Source organism: Diospyros lotus, chromosome 13, assembly GCF_014633365.1.
Source record: "Diospyros lotus cultivar Yz01 chromosome 13, ASM1463336v1, whole genome shotgun sequence".
In the NCBI taxonomy this organism is placed as follows: Eukaryota; Viridiplantae; Streptophyta; class Magnoliopsida; order Ericales; family Ebenaceae; genus Diospyros; species Diospyros lotus.
In genome coordinates, this window is record NC_068350.1 from 29,879,793 (window position 1) to 29,902,161 (window position 22,369).

At 37.2% G+C, this 22,369-nt stretch overlaps 1 protein-coding gene across 1 annotated transcript in view; it reads right to left on the minus strand.

Annotated features, from left to right (window-relative positions):
* Window positions 1–21,694, minus strand: part of LOC127789344 (uncharacterized) — a 39,787-nt gene extending 18,093 nt beyond the window's left edge. Inside the window, exon 1 of the mRNA XM_052318307.1 lies at window positions 21,283–21,694. Within this exon, the coding sequence (XP_052174267.1) occupies window positions 21,283–21,539 (257 nt within the window). The 5' untranslated portion in view covers window positions 21,540–21,694. The remainder of the gene's footprint in view (window positions 1–21,282) is intronic.
* Window positions 21,695–22,369: the final 675 nt, after the last annotated feature.

Here is a 22,369-nt window from a genome sequence, read left to right on the forward strand (position 1 = left end):
CATAACATCAAAGTGAATAAACTGTAACTAAGAAACTACCATATGATTAGTTTCTTTAACTGATCATCGGTTCAAATGTTACCTAGTTCACAGTTTTACGGTATGGATAGGAAATTTTCTGCTGTAGTATGAGGGGCCAAGCTTAAGCAGACTGCTATGTGGTACCACATTTGTTTTGAAGTAGATTGTTTATACTTCATATATACAAATATTCTAAAAGATAATTGCACAAGTAATTGGAAAGAGGAACAAATTGGTGACTTTTGCATTTTGCCATAGCCTAGGTTCAAATTCCTAGTTTTAGGCTGCTTTTGGTTTCTGCAAGCTTGCGTCATGGTGCCCCTGAGCAGCGGCCTGTAGAGGCAAGGGAGGATGCAAATGAGCACAAGGCTGAGAATGCGAACAGTGCATACAAAGTCATGCCGACACAATCTAGGAGGGTCGGCAAGCATGGAAGCACCGGCATGCTTGAGCAGCGTCTGCCAGATGAAAACAGCCCATGTAGCTAGGCACATGCATGGAGATAGGTACCACTACTATATGTAGTTAACTGTCACAGATAAAAAATTTATCTGTGCGTATAACATACCAGTGTGTATAATAAGCAAAGTCTCACCAGCTTGGAACCTAAATAGGCCATTGCCACACAATAGAGCAATATTCCAGCACACTTTGTCATACTTTCAGTTTGCTTTCAGTTGTTCTTTGAGGTTCCCTTCCCAGCTAAAGGGAATACCTCTAGAGCTACCTCATGAGCATTTAGTAGGATGGCTTGGGCATGCCCTAAGCAAACTGGGTGCCTAAGGCCACACGAGTTGGGGATTAAATTCTCCATCTGTGACACTAGTTTCTCCAAGTCAGGATCTAGTGAGAATGCACTCAATTTATGAATGGAGTTTATTTTTTTGGTATTTTGGTCCATGTTAGATTTCAAGCCATCACTTCCAATGTACTAATAAGAACAACTGAATGTCCAGATATCCAGTTTGTTGCACTTGGAAAAATATGCAAAGAGGAACTTATATGTCAAATCAAACATAACTAGTGAGTTAACCACATAAATTCTTGTAAGCCAAGAATAGCATGCACTTCAGACTAACATGTTTTAAGTATTCAACAGTCTTCAACTTTTGGAAAATGATAAGAATTCATGCTTGTAACATGGAGCTCATAATGTTTTTGAAAATTTGAATACAATTACATTAACAACCACAATTTGACTATTAATTTTGTGGATGAAAGGCTAAATAAAAGGTCAAACTAAAACCAAATAGCTTTCAAATCGCTGTCAGTAGTAACTAAAAAATTTAACATTAACGTCAGAAAAAAATGAAATAGGCAACTCATGTATTTAACAAACTCAAAATAATAACTGAACCACATGAACAGTTAAATATTGTAGTAGAAGGAATAAATGGGCCATCTTAGAGACCCTATCCATCACAACTAAAATGGATTTATGTCCTACCATAATTTTAGGCAAATCAATGATGAATTCCATCCCAAGTTTGTTCCATTCCATCGTTATGTTTGGTACACCTTCATTTTGATGGAATGGAATGGGAAAAATAGTCAATTGACAAAGATGCCCTTTTACATTATAAAAATTGAAAAATCTTATAAAAATGATATTTAATTCCAAAAAAATCATATATTAGGTAATATACGTAAAAAAAAAATTATTTTCCCTTTTTTAGCAAAAAATATTAAATAAAAATTGAATCCAAAAAATTTATTTAATTTTCAAAAAAGTTATTTAACGAAAAATACATAAATAATAATCAAGTAACATTTCATATAGGAAATATTAATTCACAATATAGATGTATTAATTGAATACTACTTACAAAATTAAATTTTTACAAGTTTAATAAGTAAAAAAAAATATAAGTTAATACAATTATATGTAATTAATAAAAATTGGTTTGCAACAAATAGTGTTTTGCAGAAAGAAATGGATACTGCAGTGGAAAAGAGGGAGGGGTGGTTTCCAATGTTTTCTGCCCAGGGAAGAGAGAAGAGCAAGAGCTTCAAGGCGCTAACAGAAAGGAAACACTAGAAAAGAGAGAAGAGGGAAATGTTCTTGCTGAAAGAACTTTACTGAATGATCAGAATTACAGAAATGCAGGTATAGCTGTCCTTAACAACAAACTTTGCAACTTGCAACAGCAAGTTATAACTGCCTAACTAACCAACAACTAATATAACATCATAACAGAACTAATATAACAGCATAACAGCTTAGACCAAACACAACCATGGCACAACATAAAGAGAAATACACATAACAAAATTAATCAACATTATTTCCTTCTACATTCCCCCTCAAATCAGACTCCACAGCAGAAGAAGACTTGAGCTTCAGCTTGTCTAGAGTGGCAGTAGGGCTATAAAATATAGGTGATAGCTTGAGTCCGAGTTTGTCACATAAAAACAGAAATCTATCTCCCGGTAAGCCCTTAGTAAAAATATCAGCCACTTAATAAAGAATAGGAACATATTTGATCTCAACTTCACCATTCTCCACCTTTTCCCAAACAAAATGAACATCAATTTCAATATCCTTAGTGCGTGAATGAAACACAAGATTTTCATCTATACTTTTGGTTCCTAGGTTATCACACTCCATATAACGGGAATTTTAACACATGGATACCTAACTCAAAAAACAATGATTTCAGCCATAAAATTTCAGTAACACTATGTGCAACAGCCCTATATTCGGCTTCTCCAACAAACCTAGCTACCACAGGCTATTTCCTTGAGCCCCAAACCAACAATTTCTTGCCAAGAAATACACACAATCCACCAGTAGATCTTCTAGTAACTTTACAGCTAGCATGATCAGCATCAATATAAACAGTTAGGATGTGTTTGATTGGGAGGTGGAAAGTGGGGCGGAATTCCAATTCCATGGAATTCCAATTCTCACCCCACCCCCTAAGAATTCCAATTCCTTGATTTCAAGGAAAATCATCACTTTTTGAACTAAGATGGAATTCGAATTCTATGGAAAAAAAAAAAACTGTTTGATAGAATTTCCTAGAATTTGGATGGAAAATAAATTTCATCCTCATTTTTCACCCCTATCAAATGCACCCTTTAGAGACAAATCACCAGGAAAAGGAGCAAATAATAAACCTAGACCAACTATTCCCTTAAGATAACAAAGTAGTCTTTTCCAAGCTAGCCAATGTTGTTGTTTTGGTGAAGATAGAAATTGACTTAGCTTATTCACCACAAAAGCAATATCTGGTCTAGTATATGTCAAATATTGAAGAGAGCTAATGATGGTGTAATCCCAGTCATCCATTGCACTCAATCAAACCCTCAATCCTCACGATCAATAAGCGAATCCCCACACACTAAAGAAGAAAAACAAAATATAGAAACAAAAGCATGCACACACATACAAAGCCGGGATTTATCTTGGTTCAGTTCTTCAAATGAAGAATCTATGTCCAGACCGCCTTTGGGCCTATCTCCACTATCATGAAAACACAATCAACGATTACATACACTGCTCTCTAATCTCTCACAGCCCTATACACACACAGGCTATACAAAATCTCGAGATTACAAAGCACTCTACTTTTCTCTCTCACACACACATTCTCGACCTCTCACTCAATGAGGCCCCGACCCCCTATTTATAATACATAAGGGGCGGACATTACAAGATAATATCTCGATAAAACCGTTACACTACTAACCAACTTAACAAAAAACTAACTAGTGAAATACCAAATACATCCTTGACAAATACCCTCCCGAGCCTTTTAACTAATCTAAGACAAATGATAACAAATTCTCCACCCATTTGAGTTGGATTAGTCTTCCTCAACACTTCTACATGTACCCTCCCATACTGCCATGCTCTTCTTCACTCAGCATCTGAAATAGTTTGCAGTATCTTCATGCAAAGCTTCAGCTTTGTGGTAGGTACAACTTTAGTAAACATGTCAGCCGCATTCTTTTCACCTAAAACTTTTGTTAGTATAATATCTTGTTTTTCAATTATTTCTCTAATGAAGTGGTGCCTAATGTCTATATGCTTTGTCCTCTCATGGTGAGCCTAGTCCTTTGACAAATGTATGGCACTTTGGCTATTATACATCAAAGTGGCTTTCACATCTGACACTAGGAGTTCGCTAACTAGGCCCTTAAGCCACATGTGGTGGCTTTATCTACAACCGAAGCAGGCTTGATTTCCAACTTATTGTTGAGTTCCACTACTTAAATGCATACCCGGTTGTGGATCTCCTTTTATCCAAATCAGCATAGTCTGCACCTGAGAATCCTATGATACTAGCATGTTCTCCTATGCTTGCTCCACCATACGACAAAACAATATTATATGAGCCCTTTAGATACCTAAACACCCATTTTACAGCATTCCAGTGAGTTTTACCTGGGTTTGGCATAAACCGACTCACAACACTCATAGCATGAGCTAAGTCAGGTAGAGTGCATACCACACTATACATTAAGCTTCCCACAGCACTCGAGAATGGTATATTATCCATTTCCTTCATACTTTCTTCATCCTTGGGAGACTGATCTGAGGACAACTTAAAATGAGAGGCAAAAGGCACATTCACTATCTTAGAATTTGCCATTCCAAACCTAGATATCAGCTTTTCTAGATAGGATTTTTGAGATAGGTAAATTTTCCTTTGCTGTTTGTTTCTAGAAAATTCTATTCCGAGAATTTTCTTTGCTTCACCTAGTTCCTTTATCTCAAATTCAGATCTTAAACTTCACTTTAATTGTTGAATCTCTTGCTCAGATTGACTTGCTATGAGCATGTCATCCACATAGAGAAGCAAGTAAATTGAGATGTTAGGTGAGATATATTTAAAGTAAACACAGCAATCATAGGAACTCCTAAGATACTCTTGTTTCAACATAACAGTATCAAATTTCCTATACCATTGTCTTGGAGACTGCTTAAGCCCATAAAAGGATTTCTTAAGCAAACACACTTTCTCCACCTCTACTCTAGACTCAAAGCCTTTAGGTTGATGCATTAGAATTCTTTCTTCTAAGTCTCCATGAAGGAAAGCTGTTGTTACATCCATTTGCTCCAATTTTAAGTTTAAATGATCAATAATGGCCAACAACATTCTGATTGAGGTATGTCTCACAACAGGTGAGAAAACCTCATTGAAATCTATTCCTTGGATTTGGGTAAAACCCTTGGCAACCAACCTAACCTTATTCCTAGGTTTAGGATTATCTCCAACACCTTCCTTTATTTTGTAAAGCCATACGTTGTCCTTTTGGTTTATCAACTAGATCCCAAGTTTGGTTTTTTCTTAAGGATGCAATTTCTGACTTCATGGCTTCTATCCATTTTCCTGACTCTTTTGAGGCCACTGCCTCTTCATAGGTGAGGGGTTCACCTCCTACACTTTCTCAAGCACTTATTAGGGCATATGCCACCAGGTTTGAGAAACCATATCACTAAGGAGGCCTTTGGCTCCTCTATTGCCTATCCCTAGCCACACTGCACCTAGATGCAACTGGGTGATCTCCTAGGCTAGAGTCTACATCACTACCTCCTTCACTCTTCTCATATTGAGTTGAGTGTTGATCCTGATCCTTTTCCTGGACTCGATCATCCAAATCCTGATCATTTTCAGATACTTCCAAGGTGTTTTCAGACGCTACTCCTTTAATATCCACATCTATGGACTTAGTATTTTTCCCTAAGTCTGGTTGGGTTTCTTTATTTCTTGTTTTCATGGTAGAACTTTCATCAAACGTCACATCTCTTGTGACTATTGTTCTTGGCCCTTCTGGTTCAAGGTTCCATAATTTGTAACCTTTTACACCAGTGGGGTACCCTATGAATAAGCATCTCTTTGCCCTACGTTCTAGCTTGCCTTACTTCACATGAGCATAAGCTAAGCATCCAAATACTCTAAGGTGACTTAGACTTGGCTTATGCCTTGTCCATCTTTCATAGGGAGTGTGAAAATCAACGGCAGCTAATGGTAACCTGTTTATCACATGAGCTGCTATTGAAACTACCTCTCCCCAGAATGATTTGGGCATATTTAAATGAAAGAGCATGCATCTTACCCTTTCCAATAGGGTCCTATTCATTCTTTTAGCCAACCCATTTTGTTTAGGGTTACCCGAGGCAGTTAAATGTCTAACAATATCACTATCCTTACACATTTGGTTGAATTCCTTATTGCAGAATTCAAGCCCATTATTAGTTCTTATGATTTAGATAGATTTACCGTTTTGGTTCTCTACCATCTTTTTCCATATCCTAAAAGCCTTAAAGGTATAATCATTTGTTTTTAAGACATAAACCCATAACATTCTAGAGTAGTCATCAATGATTGATAAGAAGTACAGAGAGCCACCATGGGTTAGGGTTTGAGCTGGCCTCCACAAATCCGAGTGAATATAATCTAGGGATGATTCAGATGAATGAATGGCTTTCTTGCTAAACTTTACCCTTGCAGCTTTGCCATAGATACAAGACTCACATTTACTCAATCCAGTAACTTGACCATGCCCTAAAATACCTTGCTTGGCAAATTCCTTGAACCCTTGCTCACTTATGTGTGACATCCAAACATGTCACAGCCTTGCCTATTTTTGGACATTATTGCTTGCCACTGCAGCTTCACCACTCAAGGTGGTTGCTTGCAGAAGGTATATGCCATTCTACAGCATTGCTTTCATGCATACTAGGGATCATTTTGATATTTTCAATACTGCACCCTCACCCTTAAATTTAAGGCCATTCCTATCCAGTTTCCCAAGGGAAATTATGTTTCTCGAGTTTAGGATCGTGCCTCACTACAGAGAGAGTTCTATATGATCTATTATGCATTTTCAACCTTACATCACCAATCCCTAATACTTTACACTCATGGTCATTGCCTAACAAGACCTTTCCCCCATTTATTTCTTCATAATTAAGTAGCCAATGCTTCTCAGGGGTCATGTGGTAAGAGCAACTGGATCGTGCCTCACTGCAGAGAGGGTTCTATATGATCTATTATGCATTTTCAACCTTACATCACCAATCCCTAATACTTTACACTCATGGTCATTGCCTAGCAAGACCTTTCCCCCATTTATTTCTTCATAATTAAGTAGCCAATGCTTCTCAGGGGTCATGTGGTAAGAGCAATCGAAGTCTATAACCCAATCATTGGACTCGGCTCTCTCTAAAACCATTAGTGCATCAGAACTATCATAATCAAATTCACACACATTTACACCCCCATCAACATTCTCCTTATCAAGAAAATCCTCCTTTTTCTTGGGGTAGTTTCTCTTAATGTGGCCTTCTTCATGACAATGGTAACATCTTATAGGGTTCTTTCTTGTCTTAGACTTTGACCTAGATTTTCCCTTATCTTTATTGTCTTTCTTAAGGCTTCTAGATCTTACAGTCAGGACATCTCCAGTCGAGGAGTTTCCCTCCACCTTGCTCCTTAAATCCTTAAGAGTTTAGGGGATGTGATCCACCTTGCTCCTTAAATCCTTAAGAGTTTAGGGCACCTATCACATCCTCTAGTGTTAAGAGGTCTCTACCATGTTTTAAGATATCAACAAAAGTCTCATAAGACCTAGGTAATGAATGGAACAAGAGTAAAGCCTTGTCTTCATCATCCTACTTCACATCTATGTTTTCAAGATTTAAACAAAGTTTATTAAATTCATCTATGTGATCTTAAAGTTTTTTATTATCATGCATTTTAAAAGTAAAGAACCTGACCTTTAGGGAGAGACAACTGGAAAGGGACTTTGTCATGTAAAGACTCTCTAGCTTGAGCCAAATCTCCACGATTTCTATAAAGGTGAAGGCACCAGTTCTGATACCAGATTGTAAACCTAGTCGTCCACCGCACTCAATCAAACCCTCAATCCTCACGATTAATAGGCAAATCCCCACACACTAAAGAAGAAAAACAGAATATAGAAACAAAAGCATACACACACATGCAAAGACGGGATTTATCCTAATTCAGTTCTTCAAATGAAGAACCTACGTCTAGACTGCCTTTGGGCCTACTCCACTATCTTGAAAACACAATCGATGATTACATGCACTGGTCTCTAATCTCTCACAACCCTATACACACACAGGCTATATAGAATCTCGAGATTACAAAGCACACTACTTTTCTCTCTCACACAACACATTCTTAACCTCTCTCTCTCTCGCTCAAGATAGGAAAAAACCCGTGCCTCCCAATGAGGCCCCAGCCCCCTATTTATAATACATAAAAGGCGGACATTACAAGATAATATCTAGATAAAACCGTTACACTACTAACCAACTTAACAGAAAACTAACTAGTGAAATACCAAATACATCCTTAACAAATACCCTCCTGAGTCTTTTAACTAATCTAAGACAAATGATTTAACAAATGGTTCTATATAGGGATGGATTAGAAAATGATACAACATCATTAGTCAAAGAAACTCCCAGATTTACTGGTGTAGCACATGGCTAGCAATCTTGACAAATACCAAATACCTCCTTGACAAATACCCTCCTGAGTCCTTTAACTAATCTAAGACAAATGATTTAACAAATGGTTCTATATAGGGATGGATCAGAAAATGGTTCACCATCATTAGTCAAAGAAACTCCCAGATTTATTGGTGTAGCACAGGGCTTGCAATCTTGCATTGCTGCCTTTTTTCGACAGATCTATAGTATACTTTGATTGAGTAAGGTATATGTCACCGCTATCTCTATGAGCTTCAAACCCTAGGAAGTAGTTCACTAATCCTAGTGTTTTGAGAGCAAAATGAGTATCCAAATCTTGAATACAAGATTGACGAGCTTTAGAATCAAAACTAGTAACAAGGATGTCATCAACATAGACAAGAATGAACAAAACATATTGAGAGGGTCTTCTTGATAAAGAGAGAAGCATCAAAAAAAGCTTTGGTAAAACCCCAACCTTGTAAGGCAGTCCTTAATTTTGTATACCAAGCTCGAGAAGCCTGTTTAAGACCATATAAAGACTTTTTCAGTCTACAAACATGAGAAGGGAACTGTGGGCTTACAAAATCTTCAAGCTGTGACATATAAACAGTTTCAGTTAAGTCTCCATTGAGAAAGGCATTATTGACATCCACTTGCTGAATATCCCAACCAAAAGTAATAGCCAAAGAGAATAAAACCCAACTAGCGGGTGTCTTAATTACTGGACTAAAAGTTTCAGTAGTCAATTTCAAGGGTTTGAAGGAATCCCTTAGCCACTAGCCGGGCTTTATACTTGAGAATAGATCCATCAAGATTACACTTGACTCGAAACACCAATGAGATTCATACTAGAGGAGAAGGGAACAAGATTCCTGCAATGCAGAGAACTCCTCTTGCATAGCTCTAACCCAATGAGAATCTAAGAGAGTCTCATGAACTGAAGTCCCATTTGCAACCAATGAGGTTCATACCAGAGGAGAAGGGAACAAGATCCCATGGGTCATTATGCTGCAATGCAGAGAACTCCTCTTGCATAGCTCTAACCCAATGAGAATCTAAGAGAGTCTCATGAACTGAAGTCCCATTTGTAGCCAATGAGGTTCATACCAGAGGAGAAGGGAACAAGATCCCATGTGTCATTATGCTACAATGCAAAGAACTCCTCTTGCATAGCTTTAACCCAATGAGAATCTAAGAGAGTCTCATGAACTGAAGTAGGCTCTAGGGTACTCACTAAAGCATGAGGAGAAGTAGTAACAAGTTATTTGGATTTAGATCTTGTAACCACAGGATGGATAGAAGGAGCTAGAGAAGCTTTTGGTTTGGACAAAATAGGCTGAACATGCTGTTGAGCAGAAAAAGGAATCAAAAGAGAATTAGAAGAAGAAGTGTCAGCAAAAGAAGGAGAGGATAAGGAAGGGATAGAAGGTGTTACCCGAGGAGAATGAAGGAAAGGAATGAAGAAAAAAAATCTATGGGCTAAATCCCTAAATCATAAGTCAAGGTTGTGGTTTTCAACATATATCAATTTCAATATCAAGTATTACTTTGTGAAAATGAAAACCAAATGAATTCCAAGTATCAAGGTTTGCAAAACCATATTTTTTTAGGTCTGGAAGGTTAGCACCTTATAAGGAGGCATATAAGAAAATATTTTCTTTTTAAAAAACTATCTCCCCGTATTTTGATATCTAATATTCATTGATATTAAAACAATTTTTAATGATTTTTTTCATGAAATAGAAAATATATATTTTGGAGGTAGTAATATTGTTAAATTTTGAGTTTGTACTAAAACCAAAATTCTACTTTCTTATTGTTATGGATTTTGATTGTTTGGATATTTTTATTGAATCTAAATAGGGGATACTTTTTTATTTACATTTATATATTAAAGTAAATAGAGAGTAAAATATAAATAAAAGAAAATGTGAACATTTACTTTCAAGTAAATGTGATATATACATGCTATGGATTGTGCTTTCAAGTAAATCCATCTGAAAATCTGTCATATTTCTATGCATGTTTCGAAACCCTTTTGAAAAAGTTTTCATGTTTTCTAAAGTGAGTGTGTATGCTATTTCGAAACATCTATATATTAGAATTTGTTTTAGGTTTCGGACTATGTTTCGAAACCTATATGTCATGTTTCGAAACCTCTATCAACAGATCATTCAAATCCGAGATGCTTTTGTTTTGCATTTTAATATTTATCTAAAAGCTTCTCAAAGTATTTTTAAATACATTCTCCATGCTATGAGATTCAAATTCAAATTTGAATGTGAGTGCTTTTAATTAATCATAGTGGGAATAGATTATGTCTCCCACTCATTGCTGTCTCTAAGTGCAAGTATAGCTAGAAAGACTGTATGTTTCGAAACATGAGGAGTATGTTTCGAAATCTAAGTGTAAAATTGTGATGTTTCGAAACATGTATGCTATGTTTCGAAACCTACTTTTTTGTCTTGTCTCTAACGACTAGATTTTTATCTCTTGATATAAATAGCAAGTGTTTGAAGACAAGAATAAGAAACAAGAGAACACACACTAGAGACACATACACAAGCACAAGTGTTGATCAAATCATTTATTCAAACTCTCAAAGAATATCTTCTACAAATCCTATTCTTGTGCATTGCAAGTGTGAAAGAAGAAGCAAGTGCAAACAAGGAGTCTCATCTCTTCAGCTCTCCTCACCTCAAACCAAGAGGTTTGTATAGCCATTTGGTAAGGCATTTTATTGCATTCAAACTATTGGGCTATAAAAATAAATCTTTATTTATCTTGTTAATGTTGTAAAGTTTGAGTTTAGCCTAAAACTCATTGTGGTGAAAGGTTTGAGTTGAGCCTAAAACTCATTGTGTCAAAGGTTTGAATTGAGTCTAAAACTCACTTGGTGTAAGGTTTGAATTAAGCCCGTAAAAACTCATTGTACAAGGTTTTGAGGTGAATCGTGGTAAAACCCTTAATATGGTTGATCACTAGTAAAAGTGATTGGGATTGAAAAATCCTTCAAGTAGGTAAGCTTGAAGGTAGTAAACTAGGCAGGGTGCCGAACTACTATATATCTTGTGTGCAATTGTTCTTTCGCTTTTGCTTATCATTATTGCCTATTACTCATGCTTTCAAAAGAATTGTTTTCAAAGACTAAAACAAAGTTTTCTTGAGCTTAAACAACATATTCTTCTTAAGCATAAGTATTTTCATATGCATTAGTACTTATCATTGATCTCAAACACCTTTGGTATATTTTTACTTATGTAAATCATCTTTGCCAAAAATCATTATTTCGAAATACAAGTTAAAAGATTTCAAATCAAACAAAACAAAAAGGTGTATTTTGAAACATACAATCTATATTTCGAAACAAATTATAACAGTAAGATATATTTCGAAACATATATAGTAGGTTTCGAAACCTACTTAACAGAAAGATTTATTTCGAAACATATACCCTATATTTCGAAACATAGTGTTCCACCATCAATCATTGTTTTAAATTATCGAAAATTTATACAAATCCCAATTCACCCCCCCCCCCCCCTCTCGGGATATATTTTCCATCATTAGGACCAACACAGAGTAGAAAAGCCACCAAAAGTTAACTTAGAGGAAGAAGAAGATGGAAACAAGATAGGAAAAGGATATTCATCAAGAATAAATTGTACATGTCAAGAGACATAAACTCTGCTTGATGGATGTAAACATTTGTAACCAGCTTGAACATGACTATATCCAAGAAACACACATTTGGTTGAATGAAAATCAAATTTATGCTTGCTATAGGGCCTAAGATAAGGAAAACAAGCACAACTAGAGGGTTGGAGAAGCAAGTAATTGGGCTGTTTATGGTAAAGCAATTCAAAAAGAGAGTGAAAAATGAGAGGAGAAGCTGGTAACAAATTTATAGTGTAGACAACAGTTTGAAATGCTTCTACCCAAAATTAAAATTGCAAAGGCATGTGAGCATAGGCTAATAATGTAAGACCTATCTCAGCTATATGTTTATGCCTTCTTTCAGCCACACCATTCTGTTGGCGTGTATGAGGGTATATAAAACGAGGTTGAATGCCATGATCACGAAGGTAGCATAAAAAGGCTTGGAACTCTCCACCATTATCAGTTTGTACAATCTTAAGTTTGGACCGATATTGTAATTCAACAAACTTGTGAAAGGTTATAAAGGTGGCCAATGCATTAGATTTTCGTTTCAATGGATATAGCCATGCATACCTAGTATAGGCATTAAAAAAAAATGATATAATACCTATATCCTTTTGTGGAGACAATAGGAGATGGACCCCACAGATTAGAGTAAATAAATTCCAAAGGTTTCTTTGCTGTGACTTTACAATGGGAAAAGGGAAGCTGATGTAATTTTCCAATTTTACAAGTGTCACAAAACGAAATAGAAGAACTAGAACAGAGAATATGAATTTTATTCAAGACAACATGTGGGTTGTGGATTTAGTTAAATTCAAATGAAATGGGTTGGGCCAAGTTGAAAAATAAATTCTTTGGGCCTTAGGTGAGTTGGACCTAAGTAAAATGATTTGGATTAATGGATTAGGCTTGAGCCCATTTGCAAAATAACGAGTTAAATTAAAAAGGAAATGAAATGAATTGTGAAATGTCCAATAAAGGCTTAATGACTTTATGTTGTGTCTGAAAATGGTAAGGGTAAATGAGGAATTTCATAAATGGATTGGATAAATAAAACGGAAAAGAAAAGAGAAATGACAAATGTCCAAAAAGGGCATGAGAATAATTGTGGTTGTGTAAGTGAAGGGCAAAAGGGTAATTTGAAAAGGCAAGAGACATATGGCCCATTCTTTCCCTATTTTCCCCTCCATTGTTCACTCTCCTCTCTCCTTCCTCTCTCCCGACAAGTCTTCTTCTTCTCCATTTTCATCTTCTTCATATTTTGGCTTGGAGCTTCAAGGGAGAATTTTCAAGTTTGGGAGAGAGCTTCTTCTCCTTGGTTTCTCTCCATTAAGAAGGCAAGTTCTCCTTACATCTCCTTTTGTTGTGCAAGTTCTTTTCTCTTCTCCATTTATATGCAAGTTCCTTCCTCGTTCCATTTTTCCCTTGAATATGTTTTCTTGCTCTAATTGCTTAAGTGGTGTAAGTTCTTCTATTGTTTCAAAAGATATAAGCTCCTCTCTTGTTTTCTGTTCTAAAAAGTAAATCCTATTAATTCCCCCATATTTGGAGTATTGGGTATTTGAAATCACATTTTTGGTAAGGGGGTTTGTTACAATCCGGTTGTTTGTAATTCGTGTAGTTTTTCTTCGTTTTTGGTAAACCTAGCCTAGGGTCTACATGAGGTCTTGTTTCACCTCATCTTTTCAAAGGAAGGAGGACACTTTTATTGTTGGGGTGTAGATCAGTGCAAGAATTTTGGTGAATCTTGCAAGAAATGGCGTTTTCGGGTCACACAGCGGTCCTACCGCGGCGTGCTTGTTGCAGCGGAATCGTGAGCTCCAACAAGCATTTCCTATTGCGATCCTACCGTGGAATGCATTCCGCAACATGACCGTGAGCTCCAGATTGCACATGTTGTACATTTCAAGTCATAACTTTATATGGTTGTATCCGATTTGAGATTCGCTTTTTGCGTTATAAACTAGACTCAATAAGCTTCGTTTTGATATAGAATTTGGATTAATTGGACAAGTATTGAGCCTGTAAATGCCTTGTGAAATACCCATTTGAAATCTGGGATTTTTGTTTAAATCCGAAAATGCTCCGATTTTTGGAACATAACTTCCTGTGGTGCTATCCAAATTGAAATCTGATTTTTGTGCCATAATCTAGACTTCATAAGATTTGTTTTGGCATATTTCTTGAATCATGTTGGGAAATTGTCATGATATGTACATGGTTGGCATGATCATGGGACTTCATGTGTGATGCATAATATGATTATTATCTTTGCACGCCTATTATTTTTGCGCAGCGACTATGTTCACAATGTCCATGGGAGATAAAATGATATCCTAAGAGCGCCTGACGTGAGTTGAGGTGGCCACAAGCCTGGTAGGCGATGCTCAAATTTTAATTGCTTCTTGATGTATTTTCATGATGTATGTATTCATGTATGGATATGGTGGTTGTGGGAGCCATGTGGAAATTCCTTACTATTAATGCATGTGCATGAGCATGGAAATGGTTGTGAATGGAAACTTATGAGTGGTGTCCTACTTACACATTTTCATAGTCATTATTCACTCTATCTTGGTTATCCATGCCCTTGATTCTATCTCTCCATGCATTATATATATACTTGCTTAGCGTTATTCACTCACCTTGTTGTACTCTCATATCATTCTAGGTAAAGGTAAAGCAGTGATTGAGGGCGAGTCTAGTAGGGTTAGGGCCCAAGTTTAGAGATGTACAAAGACATCCCAAACTAGACGGTCCATGTTAGTAGTTTTGATGAGGGGATGTTGTGAGGAGATTTTATTTTGTTAATTACAATAGTGCTCTTGTATACATTTTGTATAGGCCATGGTGCCAAAATGATGAAAACTAATGATGATGTAAGACTTATTTTAGCTTCCGCTGATTATGTTTTAAGGATAGAAATTTAATATTGAGTTATATTGTTCTATATCATCCTTGTGATGACCTCTTTTCGGATATCCTATGCTAGCGGGAATATCCGAGAGTGGGTCCTTACAACTCTTGTAGGGAAGCTTGTTTTTGAGTGCTTTGCTTTCGCTTCGAGAATGGAGGAAGAAGGGTGAAGCAACCAAAGAAGGGCCACTCGATTAACTCAAGCAGAAGGAATCGGCAGCCCCGGATTTACTCTTGCCTAGTACATTCGAAATTAGATAGCAACTGCGATGGATTCTATAAGTCACCTAGATTCACTTCTCATTGTCTGGGTTAGAATCGTCGACCTATCAAGCGGCAGCACCAGCAACGCACTAGTCGGACGCTTCCTTGTCTATCCACATCGCCAATTTCAACGGATCTCCCGCACTAGTTGTTCGCTCTAGTCACACGACCCTCTTGGTTGTCTGCGTCACCACCTTCAACGACTCCCACACCAATCATGAATGCTCCTCAATTCACGTCGCCTTCGGTGCTACTTGAATTCGCCAGAACAATGCATGACTTCTTAAGCGCTTTGCTTCTCAATTTCGTACCAAGAGTTGTTTTACTTTCTCGATTATGACTCGTCCTTTGATTCCTAGAAATCTAATCAAAATCGCTGCTTGCACTCACCTATCAAGAACTGAGAACCATTGGTTTAGACCATTGTCGGGATGCAGTCATTCAACCAAATTGCCATGAGTTCGTCAAAATCACAACCGAGAAAAGATCAGCTACTGGAATCGCTTGGGCTTCTCGACTTCCTTGAGCGACTGTGTTACCACTAACGGGATTTTCTAGAATTGAGGATCAATCATTGTGGAAGCAGGCTAAGGACCGTTACTAAGATACAATGACCAAGATCGCCTGGGTTTGCTTGCCTTTATCCCATGCAGCGACTTGGATCCAGTTGCTAGGATAGCCAAAATTTGCACAAGCTGCAAAAATCAAGGCCTCACCGTTGATTTCGAAAGTCACCGAGTCGGAAGTATCAACTTCTTGAGAGTCCGATGGGCTCTCGCTGCAACTCTTGTGAATCGCCTCCCAAGTTCAAACCAAGAATTACTGAAATCGGATCCGTGGTCAATCTCCAGCTTCTCCTTCAGAATTCAATCTAAGAAACGCTCACCCGCTTCGAAATTGCCATTGGATCAGCTTCACCTAACAACCAACGTATACTTAATGGAGCTCCTAGACTGCGACTTGCTCTGTAGTCACCTTGCTAAGCTGCAACTGCAGCAGCCGAAGTATTGTGGATTCTATCGTAACTCAGAAAGTTCGTCGGAATCCACAAATCACTGCTCAATCAATTCCGATGAGAGTTATTGAAATCAATTTACTGAAATTGCATGATCCACAGTCAAAGAACGATTGCTCTGATACCATTTGTCACATTCCTAGGGTTAGCTAGGGCTGTGATAGGAATTAGGGGAGAAATTAGAATTGGAGGGGGGAAATTAGCAGAAAGAGGGAAAGGAATTAGAGAAGAAATGAGAGAGGGATAGAGAAATCAGAAGGAAAGGGAATTCAGTTTCATTTCACATATCTTATCCAACCTCTTACAAGTAGCCTTTATATAGGCCTAGCTAGCTGCTAACTGATTATTAACAACACCCATGTGCTCCTAACAACTTGTAAAATATCTCCTAACAAACTATTGCAACCTTATTACAATAATGCCCTTCTATTGCTCCTAGGGTCATGACACATTCTTGATTGGAAGCCATTGATATTTGTCTATGGCTTTGATACCATGAAGCAAGAGCTTCAAGATGCTAACATAAAGGAAACACGAGAAAGAGAGAAGAGGGAAATGTTCTTGCTGAAAGAAATTTACTGAATGATCGGAATTATAGAAATGCAGGTATAGCTAAATATTTAACAAACTTTGCAACTTGCAACAAGTTATAATTGCCTAACTAACCAACAACTAATATAACAGAAATTAAAGCGAGCACCTACACTAACAATAACAGCATAACAAACAACTAATATAACAACATAACAGCTTACAACAAACACAACCCCGGCACGACATAAAGAGAAATACACATAACAAAATTAATCAACATTATTTCCTTCTATGGGTCATGGTAGTGTGAACCTGCGAAGGAAGAAAGGAGAGTGAGTTGCGGTGATGTTGGGGATAGAGGAGGGACAAGTAACGTCAAATTCTAACAAGATTTTGCTCAAAGGAGGTGGATGGTCCCGATGATTGACGATGAAGAAAGGGGGTTGGTACATTATGGTTTCAGCCAGATTTGTGGGCAAGAGTTGGAAGGTTGCAATTGAGGTGGTTTCTAGTAAGTTTTGGCAAAGGAAGAGAGGATAGTGGGTTGCAGTCGTGCCAGCAACAAAAGAGAGGCAGCTAATGGTGGTTTCTAGGCAGATCTAGTTCGGAGGAGGCAGACAGTCGCAATGGCCAAATGTGAAAGAGAGAGGGTGGGACATGGAGGGTTTGGCCGAATTTACAAGGGGGAGACGAAAGGCTGCGATTGCAGTGGTTTTCGATGAGTTTTGGGGGAGGAAGAGAGGAGGTTGGGTCATGGTGGTGCTAACAAGGGGGGGGGGGGGGCAGTTAATGGTGATTCTCAGCTATATTTGTTTCAGAGTGCAATAGAGAACGACGAAAGATAGTAGGTGGTGGCAGATAACAGCAAGCAATGACAACTGTACCTAGTTGGGATAGGGTCTTCACAAAGAATGGGTTGATACAAAGGTTAAAAATGGTTTACTACATGTTTATATATGTGGCACTATGTAATTAGAAGAAAATGTAATCATACCACCCATTCCATGTAATGGGAAGGTTTTCCATCATTTTGAGGGAATGGATCATTCCATTCTTTCATAGCAACCAAACAAACTATTGCGAAAATCCTAGTCCCTCGCCCTCCATTCCACCCAACTAAACATGACCTAAGGTGAATTCTTGATGGAATTCAACCCACTTATTATGTTTAAAGTTCAAATTCCTTTGGGAATGAATGGATCTCAAACTTTGATATTCAAAGTTCAACTTCCTTTTGGAAATGAAAGTATCTCAAACTTTGATATTCAAAGTATATTTTATTTACAGAAAAAAAAAAAAAAAGATATTCAAAGTATAAAGCAAACTCTTCTGGTAAAAAGAATACCTTCAATACCTTGAAACTTGTATTCCAACAACCATTGTAAACAGAAGAAAATTTAAAAATTAGAAGGAAAAAAAGGATAAGGCCTCATAAAATAGGTCACAATGATATTTGTTTGTATCCCCTTAAAAGCTCTAAATGCAGCCATTTCCCAAAGAAATTCCCATTTTTCAGAGGATTGCAGCTGAATATGACATTTTATTTTGGTTGTTATCCCCAAAAGGATCAAATTCTTGAAGGAGAAGCTTTTCCTTTATTTTGGAATTTGATATTGACTTGTTCAGTAACTGCATAGATGCATTAACCACTACAAAAAGACCTGACAAAATACTGCCCTCACTGACTTCATTTTTTTATTCTTTCCTGAGATAACATATTAAGTTCCATATCAAGAGCTCATGTAGTCAACTCCTCAAAACTCACTGGCTACATGTCACAGTCCTAGGGTTATAACAGTAATTACAGCTTGTTGCAATTACTGTGCTGTACCTTGTTTGCTGCTGTACAATTTGTACCTTTCAGTTAACAGTTGCAACTAACTGAAAGCAACTTGTATCTTTCAGTTAACAGTTACAACTGACAGCTAGAAGGCCTATAAATAGGCTATTACTTGGAGGATGAGAGATTATGACGTGAAAAAAAAGAATTTTTTTCCCTCGAAAATTTCTCTCTTTCTCTCTGTTCTTTCTGTTCTCTCTCTCTTTCTCGATTACTCTTTCTGAATTTCTTCCTAAAAAACCTAAGAAACCCTAGGTCAGGTCTAGGAACCTAACATTTGATATCAGAGCAAGGCGATTCCTAAAAATGTTTTCAAAGATGACTCAAGCCAGCCTACCAGTGGATTTTCCTCCAAGATCCATAGCAGAACCGATTCCAGCAGGAGCTGGAATCCTACCTAATGCCTCTGGTTTGCAAGAAGCTGAGGAATTACCTATATTGGATCAGGCAATTCAGATTGAAAGATCATCCATCTGTGCGGATACTAGTGCTTTAGTGCATGAGGCTACAAAAGGTGTCCAGTCTTCCAAGAATGAAAATATTGTCTTTCCAATTGAGGAGCCTTCAGAGATAAAGAAAATCTCTTCAGGACATCTTCGTCTTTTAGGTTTCAAGCCATTGAGGTGCTTAAAAGAATATCATAACCTGAGACCATCAACATTTTTTTTTCCCCTAGTGATGAGGAAGTTGTTAGGAGTACTTGCATTCATTGCTCTTCATAGATCCATGCTACAGCTCAAACGCTTTGCAGTTGCGTATTATGGGAGTGCTACTAATCTTTGATTGGTTGCCCTTGTTGCACAAGACAAGATTATCTCTGTCGGTGGACAGGTTGAGCCGCCTGGAATGCACATGATAAATCTTCCATATTCTGAGGACAATAGAGAAATTAAAGAGCTCCATTTGGATGAAACTAGTGCAACTCTTAAAGCAACTGTGATGATCAAATTAGTAAGGCTGTTGCATTAAGGAGACAGGTTGATTTAAAAGACTTTTCAGTGTGCCAGTTTGCTAATCCCACCTTGCAGAGACACTATGCAGTTCTTCAGACTCTAGCACTGGATGAAGATGAGATGTCAGAAATCAAAGATGAAACTCTTCAAGATGAGGAAGGCATGGGAAGGCTGGGAGTCATTAATGCGTTGGAAGAATTTAAGAATTCTGTATATGGGGAAAACTGTGATTTCTTGGGGATAAGAAATCTTTTGAGGGGGGATTGTCACAGTCCTAGGGTTATAACAGTAATTACAGCTTGTTGCAATTACTGTATTGTACCTTGTTGCTGCTGTACAATTTGTACCTTTCAGTTAACAGTTGCAAACTTGCAAGAGACTGAAAGCAACTTGTATCTTTCAGTAAACAGTTACAACTGAAAGCTAGAATGCCTATGAATAGGCTACTCCTTGGAGGATGGGACATAATGATGTGAAATAACATAATTCTTCCCCTCCAAAACTTCTCTCTTTCTCTCTGTTCTTTCTGTTCTCACTCTCTTTCTCTCTGTTCCTTCTGTTCTCTCTCTCTCTCTCTCTTTCTCAATTATTCTCTCTCGATTTTTTCCTAAAAAACCAAAGAAACCGTAGGTCGGGTCCAGGAACCTGACACTACATTCCTTAATCAGTTTGTAAGAGATGCCCCAATTCATTCATCAGATTCATATTTGAAATATCAGACATCTTGACAAGTGATTCAAGCAGTTGACACCCAAAGCTTTGTCATCTGTCAACTTTGTGAAGAGTGAACACCAAATTTATTTCGTGTGCTATCAAATGTCATCAACTTTAATCATGTAAACGATGAACATTTTGCTGAAAACAAATTTAGGAACTATTGCTCATGATATTCTTAACTATGTAAAATATATCATTTTAAGAAGGAAGAATTGCTGAAGCAACAGGGCTCCACAATGACAGCACCCTATACTCTCAAAAATTGGAAATATGCTTTGACTAGTCTTTGCCATCAAATTGCTAGAGGATAATAATTTTCTAGCCTCTTCCATAATTTTTCCCTTGAAATCTACCTTCCCAATCTAAGTTCCATTTACATTTAAAAATAATCAAACATTTGTCTAGAAATGCTCTTTCTTTTGCATCTTATTTCTATGTTCAAAACTAGGAGTTTATTTTTCCCCTAACAGAGAAGGAATAAGACACAAAACAAAATTACTTACGGTTCCGTACTTTTTGCTTATACATACGAAACTGTTTCCTTTTAATCCCACAAATCCATCTTCCAGCATGTCATAAACAAGCAAACGAAGAAACAAATCCTACTTTTCTTCCCTTCTCTTCTTTCATTTATTTTAATTTTTCATCCCCAAAAGTTAAGAACGAAAAGTTGGATCCGAACAATGCGAGTGGTGCTCTTCACCGTATCTGTCCGATATTCAAATGCCACAAATAGTAATAACAATACATTAAAAAAATCTAAATAATCCTAAAAGAGAGCGTCAACTCGTTCTACTAACGATACCATCATCTCAACAAACAGCCGATCCCTCCCAAGAAAACAAAAAAATATACAGAGAGAAAGGAGCGAACAGATTAATGAACGAAAACAATAGAAGATCACCTGATGAAGGACTTGCCCTTGTACGGATTATCAGAAGGAGAAGAATCGGGAGCAGTGGAAGCGAAGAGGCCCTCGCTGCCTCCATGGAAGAAGAAAGCATTGGACTGAGTAGTAAAGGCCTCGCTCCAGTACTCGTGAACGGAACCACTCACTTGCAGGATCGATTCGCATATGATAATGCACAGCACTAAGCCGACGATTCTAAACCCTAACCTCTTCCTCCTGCCTTTATCGAACCAAAACCCTTGTCCCTTCATCTCTAGCTCTGCCTCTCGCTCTCTGTGAATCTATCAAAGAGGGAAGATAGATTGAAGAAACGACGAATGGCTTAACGGCGACGATCAGCAACCGAACCAGAGTTGGATGAAACTGGCGAGCGTTTCTTGGCTTAGCAGATGAAACCGATAATGTGACATTTACTTCAGAAGAACGCGACTTGCCCCGTCCAAAACGATGTCGTATTTGGTCGGTTGCCCCGTATCTAGAAGACACTCTCTTGGCGGCAGCAAATGCTTCCTTTCTCTTCTATGATTCACCATTCAGTTGGGGTCAAATTGAGGTTAAATTGGTTTATATTTTATAATATAAAAATATATTAGAAGGGGTATTTTTTTTTTTACAACATCTTAATATATTTTTGTTAAGACAAAATATAAAATTAATTAAATATCCTCCATTATATTTACATATACATATACAGAAAACACACGTAATAAAAAATATTTAAATAATTTCACACCCCATTTGAAAAATATGTCAGGACATTTTGGAAATTATTTTTTATTAAAAAAAAGGTACAAAATAAAATAAAAATGTAATTCATCCTTATTTTAAATTTTTAATGCAAATAAGCACATTAACATTAAGAAATAAGTTTATAGCAAAATTAACATATTTTAGATCAAAATTAAAAGAAAATAGGTCAAGATTAAGAAAAAGACGGGGGAGAGGTTTTCAACATCCTTTATTATATTTAAAAGTCGAGGCTTAAGATTTCAAATAATTGATGTGACATTTTGTGGGTCCCTTACTCTTCATTTAGCAAGTTAAAAAAAGATGAATAATGCAAATTCTCCATCTTTCTCGC